Here is a 6,775-nt window from a genome sequence, read left to right as displayed (position 1 = left end):
GAGTGGCCTGGCCTGAGGGCACTTAAACCCTGCCAGAAGCAAGTAGCCTAGTTCATTAACCCAAGCTCCCTAAAGCAGGTGAGAAGGAATGATCTTGGCACTTCAGCTGGACCTTGAAACACCCTCATTTAGCGAAGATTTCTATCTTAATCTCCAATCAGAGAATTTTATTTGTTTGAGTGGCATGCTCCAAGTAACTGTGGTTGACGCTTAATGTATCATGCTTAATGACATCACTAGGGCCTGTCCCTGAAATCTCAGGGTTTGGGATGCTTCTGACCTGACAACCCTATTGAGGAAACTGGGTCCTTCAGAAGTTTCTGGATGCCAGTTCCCATCATCCCTTGTCACTGACTATTTTGCTTTGGACTGGGATATCTGGAGGACCACCATTTCCCTAACCCTAGGTAACAGGAAAAGAAACCTGATCCATTCTGTTCATAAACTATGGGGAATCTGTGATCCTCCAAAAGCTTTTGGACTCCAACTCCCATCAGCCCCAGCTGGCAGACCAACTATGACCAAAGTTGTAATCCATCAACACCTGGAATCCCGGGTTCCCTACTCTCCTGTGCATGTTTACCCAGAAGCAAGCCTCACTATGTTTATTTACATAATTTATAGCCCATCCCTTCAAAATAGGCTAATATTCCCAGGGCAGCTAAACAGAGTAGTAAGAAATAAAAAGTACAAAATAAGAGCAGAAAAATAAAGCAGGATTAACACGACCAATTAAAACAACGAACTAGAGACATCAGCAACCTATTTAAACAGACTAAAACCAAACGTGAGAGCGTTGAGAAGTGGGCCCTAAAAACTTTACACACACACACACCGGTCTTTTCTACAACCGCTAAACGTACCCGAGCGAGAGAGACAGAAGAGCCCGCCGGCCTCGTGTCATGTGATAGGCACCATAGTGGCTCCTGGCGTAGTTGTGTGTGTGTGGTATATACGGCGAGTCTTGGCAGTCGGAACCGGAACCGGAACCGAGGAGTTGAATAAGCGGCGTGAGCTAGATTGGAGGAGACGGGACTGAGTGGTGGTAGGGGGGGGACCCGGGGACCCAGGCAGGTTGGTAAAAGGGAAGGGTATAATGGGTGGGCAAGTGCAGAGCGAGGGTGGTAGGCTGCAGGAGGGGGCTCGTGTGAAAGCAGCTGAAATTTAAGCTGAGACTGGTTGGAAGTTGACCAGACCTGAGAGGAAGAGGCAAATTAGTTTGGGGGCAAGGGCGGGGAAGTTAAGGGGGCTTACTATGCAAAACGTGGAGCTCGGGGGTAGAATGGGCATGTTGGTTTCTTAGGATCTCTACTGGAGAGTGTAGCTCCTTGGAAACTGGAGGGTATTTCAAGATGCAATGTTTCCTGTGAGGTTTAATGCTTTTGACAAAAACTAGAAGGGATTTTTCCCCTTGTTTAACTAAGAAACATCATGCCTCGATGTGTTAGTCTTGGCGTGTGTTGTGGGTATAGGGAGGCGGTGTATCGAAACACTCTCCTCCCCCAACTTAGCTAAGCATTTTCCATTGGTGAGCTGTTGTTGTTTAGCAGTTAATGGTTAACCTAAATCTGTACACATGCCTGTTTTAGGTATGCGATGTTGGAATTTTCTGTTTTAATTTACTTAGGCTGCAAATCCTATGCATGCTTACCTAGGAGTAAGTCCCACTGAACTCAATGACACTTCTGAGTAGATATGTATATGATTGTGTTGTTACTTAGTTGGGTGTCTTTTTAATGTTAACAAATTACCTTCAAAAAGTAAGAATGTTAGATATTTCACTATTCTAAATTGCCAGGTTTTCACACTTTCTTAAAACTGACTGCAAAAGTTAATTGGCTTTCCTAAATCTGCATTTGAGATTTATTTGGATCTAAACTATGCTATTCCTTTAAAGCTTGGGTTAGGAAAATGCTGAGCTGAAGCTGAATATTATTTGCCCAAGGCTGCCAGATTTTCATTTCAGTGACACTTGAGCAATAATCTCCTATTGGCACTGGCTATTGGTGTCATGAATCTGATGAAGACTTAAGTGGAATTTGAAAACTTGCGTAGGACAGATGTTGGACCAGTAAATAGAGGAATTCCCTTAATCATTTTCAGGGATCAGCCATGATTAGATATACCGTGGAAGGTGATTGGTGCAAAACAATAGGGGTGTGCAAACAGTATTTACCATTTCTGAAGTCTTGTGTTAAAACTGCTCTTTCTGGTTTTCATTGTTAATATTTGCATAGAAGTAAAGTGGGGTATTGATAGGTTAAGGGTCTTTGTTAGGTTAGCATGAGATATAGAAACTGAGTAGTTGGGTTGTATGAAAGTTGTAATTCAGGATTGTGGCAATAGTATCACACTGATTATTGTAAGATATTTTTAATAGCATCTCCTTTCTGACTGTAGAGTTATTAGCAACATTTTAATGATAGGCTCCAGAAAGAGTCCTTAAGAAATGTTATTGTAGTCCAGCAAAATACTGCTGTTGATTGGTGGAAGAGAGGTGGCTAGTTCAGCTGGTAGATCTTGTTTTTCACTGCTCATGCAGGAAGCATTTGAAATAACAAGAAGAATACTTAGTTCTAATATCTTCTAGTAACCTCAGGATTGCTCACTTTCTCAACTTCTAGCACATGCAGCATGGCTCCTCATGGTCTCACCTTACTAACTTTGCCCTTTGTTCTTACCCCTGCCATGTCACTCTTTTGAGACAATCTCTTTGGCTACTACTGCCCGGGTCATTTTTATCCAGTAGTTTAGGTTAACTACAAAACTGAGATGGCTCCTTTTCACTTGTCTCTAGAGCAGCCTTTCCCAACCAGTGTGCCTCCAGATGTTGTTGGACCACAGTTCCCATCTTTCCTGGCCACTGGCAATGCTGGCTGAGGCTGATGGGAGTTGTGGTCCAACAGCATCTGGAGTCACACTGGTTGGGAAAGGCTGCTCTAGAACAATCACTTCCTTGCAATCCCCAAAAGTTACATTTTAGACAGCAAAGAGCATTTCAGCAGGTTTTACTGTGTGTACAGTGGGGAACACGGATCCAGGCCATTGTGCATTATTTCTGTCTCTGGTTGGAATCTTTTTTGTGGAATGTAATTGGACATCTTGAAGAGTCTCGCCTATCTTTTGCAGAGGATGGATTGTAGCTCTCATTATGATGATACAAGGTCTTATAATAATTTGGCTTTATCAGCAGAACAAAGCTCTCTTCTCCCCACCCCCACCCCATGGCTTGAATGCCCAGCATTGCTGCCCACCCTTCTGCTCCAAGGGTTAGAAACCTGTGGCCCTCCAGATGTTGTTGGATACATCTATCTGACCATTGACCATTCTGGCTGGGAGTGGTGACAGTTGGAGTCCAGCAACATCTGATGTAGGCAAGCCTGATGCCAGTGGGTGGACAGGTCAGGCACTGGCCCAAGGGCCCAGGAGCTCATAGGGGGCTCTCACCACCACCAGTGCTGGGTACCACCTGCCACCCATCTTCGTTGCCACTCCAGCTGCTGCCACCTCCTTAACACTCACCCATCCCTTAAGTAGCTGGAGACTCCAAGTGCGCCACTGTGAGCCCTTCCGCAGCTACAGCAGCAAGAAGCACCACTGGCTCTGCCCCCTTGGAAACAGCCTCCATGGCGCAGGAAACTTTGTCTGCAAGATCTATGGTGTATGCGAGGTGAAGTTTTCTGCACCATGGAGGCCTGATGTGACAGTGGGCCCCTGCAGCAATGAAGTGACCAGGCCCGGTGCTGATGGTAGTGAGGGGCCCGCTGTGCCTCAGAACTCCCAGAAAACTGGAACTGGAACTGGCCTCTTGCCACTAATCTCCAGATGCTTTTGTTTTTGCATTTTACCCTTTCCTCTTCCGGTTTGTGCCAACCTCAAAATGAAATTTAAAGATAAGATTAATCCAATAGCTATCTTTGCATGCACACTCACACTAGCCTATATGCCCAGAAAAAACAATATTGATTGCTTATGAATATAAGAATTGCCTTGCTGGATATATAACCAGCATTCTCCTAGAGAGCCTCTAAGTGCAAGCAGAGCCTGAAGATGATGTTCTCTTATTGTTTGCAGCCAGCAACTGGTACTTCTGAATGGAAGTCTCATTTAGCAGTTATGGCTAAACAGTAGCTTTCACAACTATTTATTATAAATATTAGTAGCACGAAAGGAGGAATTGACCTTACACAAATGTTCCCTCCTGATTATATGGAAGTGGCTCTTGCTTGTTGCAAGCAACCAGGCAAGAGGCTGCTCATAACCCTGTGATAAGCAATATACTTAAAATACACAGTTTCAAAATGTGTTTAGAATGTGGAGTGTCATCTTAAGTGTGTGGGACGTGTGAGAGAGTAAGTCTGCACAAAAGCATGCAGTAAGTATGTACAAATTGTGCCAAGCTTTTTAAGAAGAGTGAATGCATTGCTAATAAAACTATATTCTGCCGTCCTCCACATCTTATTGCAAAGCCACCTACTGCTAACGGATGCACTATGTGTCTCACTGTTTTCTTACAGGTGTGTTGGGAGTAGATCCTGAGAGATGTGCTGCACGTGATGATTTAAAACACCATGCTGATCACTGCCTATGTCGCTTTTGCTTTCCTCCTGGTGATATGCTTTGGCTTGGAGTTCTCTGCCTGCCGCTCCAAGCTCACGGGCAAGTCTTGCTCCAACCCAGCCTTCCTGCGGTTCCAGTTCGACTATTACCAGGTCTACTTCTTGGCTCTTGCAGCTGATTGGCTGCAAGGACCTTATCTTTACAAACTGTACCAACACTATCACTTCTTGGAGGCTCAGATCACCATTATCTATGTCTGCGGCTTTGCCTCCAGTGTGTTGTTTGGGCTGGTCTCCAGTTCCTTGGTTGACCGCCTGGGCCGTAAAAAATCCTGCATTCTCTTCTCCTTGACTTATTCCATCTGCTGCCTCACAAAACTCTCCTGGGATTATTTTGTGCTAATTGTAGGAAGGATATTAGGAGGGCTTTCCACTGCCCTGCTGTTCTCCGCCTTCGAGGCATGGTATGTGCATGAGCATGTGGAGCGTCATGACTTCCCAGCTGAGTGGATCCCTGCCACCTTCTCTAAGGCAGCCTTCTGGAATGGCATCATTGCTATCGGAGCTGGGGTGGTAGCCAATGTCTTCGCCGAATGGCTCGGGTTGGGCCCAGTGGCCCCATTCATGGTCTCCATTCCCTTTCTCATGCTGGCTGGTGTCTTGGCCATGAAGAACTGGGACGAGAATTACGGCAAGAAAAGGGCACTCTCCAGGACTTGCACAGATGGCTTGAAGTGCCTCCTCTCTGACCGCCGAGTCTTGCTTCTGGGTACCATCCAGGCCTTGTTTGAAAGTGTCATCTACATCTTCATCTTCCTTTGGACTCCCGTTCTGGATCCCCACAACCCACCCCTGGGCATAGTGTTTTCCAGTTTCATGGCGGCCAGCATGTTGGGCTCATCTCTCTATCGTGTTGCAACCTCCAAGAAATATCACCTGCAGCCCATGCACATCCTTTCCCTCTCAGTCCTGATGGTTTTCTTCTCCCTCTTCATGCTGACTTTCTCTACCAACCCTGGGCAGGAGAACCCTTCGGAATCCTTCTTGGCCTTCCTGCTCATTGAACTCTCTTGTGGGCTCTACTTCCCTTCTATGGGGTTTCTGCGGCAGAAGGTGATCCCTGAGAAGGACCAGGCAGGTGTCATACACTGGTTCCGTGTCCCACTGAACCTGCTGGCCTGCCTTGGCCTGCTGATCCTCCATGACAGTGACTACAAAACAGGCACCAGGAATATGTTCACCATCTGCTCTGTCATGATGGTGATGGCCCTCCTGGCTGTCGTAAGCCTCTTCACTGTGGTCCGTAACAATGCAGAGCTTAGGTTGCCCAGTCCGTCAGGTCAGACTGAGGTCTCTTCCCCTGAGCTCTGATATAGCAAGTTGTGAAGCCTTTCTAAGGGGAGATACTCGAGCTAGCCAGTTGTCTGTTATGCATCACAGTGCTGGTACTGTATATAGGCAACGACTCTGCAAAGAGAACACTGAGCCTCTGCTGAGTCCTGTGGGTCTTCCCCCCCCCTCCAGAATCCTTTCTTTTCCCTTTTAAATAAGGAATCTCTCTGTCGGACAGTTTGACTGAATCTGTGGCAAGCATAGCTCTTCTGCACCTTGGTATTTTTGATTCCTGAGGCATTTTGACTTCTGCTGGCAAAATGTGTGCGGGGTGGGGGGCTGCTTTCTACCACTTCATCCTGGATAGATGGTGGCAGGTAGTGGGTTAAAAGGACATAGCCCTTTTTTTAAAAAAGTGAGCAGTTAGGTTAATAGACTGATCATCTATTATCAGTATTGAACTTGGTCACAACGTCAGCCAAATTCTATATTGCTGGCGCTCTGCTTCTTTGAAAATAAAATAAAACATATAAAGCTTCTCTTCTCATTCAGCCTTAATTTGGGGGGTATATGGCCAGGCTTGGGTAAACATTTCATAGTTTTGGGCAGCTATGGGGAGCTTATGGCTCTCCAGATGTTGGACTACAGCTATCATTCCTGACCATTGACTCTGCTAATGAGCTGATGGGAGCTGTAGTCCAACATCTGAAGAGCCACAGGTTCCCCATCCCCTGGCTTAGAAGCTGGAATATTTTGAATTCCTAGATGCAGGCATCAAATATCTATGCTCCTGGGATATGAGGTGCCAGGATTTTGATTATTTTTGCATACTATCTTGGAGCATTTTACTCTTCTGCAGTTATACTGGGCAACTATTTTACTGC

At 45.9% G+C, this 6,775-nt stretch overlaps 1 protein-coding gene across 4 annotated transcripts; it reads left to right on the top strand.

Moving 5' to 3' along the window:
• Positions 1-816: 816 nt before the first annotated feature.
• MFSD5 (major facilitator superfamily domain containing 5) lies at positions 817-6,429 on the top strand. Of its 4 annotated transcripts, none has more exons than XM_061614743.1 (2): positions 817-1,010; positions 4,518-6,429. In XM_061614743.1, exon 2 carries the CDS (start codon positions 4,572-4,574, stop codon positions 5,928-5,930), a length of 1,359 nt encoding a protein of 452 aa, XP_061470727.1. In that variant the 5' UTR covers positions 817-1,010; positions 4,518-4,571; the 3' UTR covers positions 5,931-6,429. The 4 variants fall into 4 exon arrangements, with proteins under 4 accessions (XP_061470727.1, XP_061470725.1, XP_061470723.1 ...); XM_061614741.1 differs by having other exon boundaries at positions 817-1,045; XM_061614739.1 differs by having other exon boundaries at positions 817-1,074.
• The last annotated feature ends 346 nt before the right edge of the window (positions 6,430-6,775 follow it).

Source organism: Rhineura floridana, chromosome 3, assembly GCF_030035675.1.
Source record: "Rhineura floridana isolate rRhiFlo1 chromosome 3, rRhiFlo1.hap2, whole genome shotgun sequence".
In the NCBI taxonomy this organism is placed as follows: Eukaryota; Metazoa; Chordata; class Lepidosauria; order Squamata; family Rhineuridae; genus Rhineura; species Rhineura floridana.
The sequence above is the reverse complement of the archived record's forward strand: the minus strand, read 5'-3'. Positions and strand labels throughout refer to the sequence as shown.

Coding starts and splice junctions, on each gene's coding strand:
- MFSD5 (XM_061614743.1), top strand. CDS start 4,572: ATGCTGATCACTGCCTATGTCGCTTTTGCTTTCCTCCTGGTGATATGC.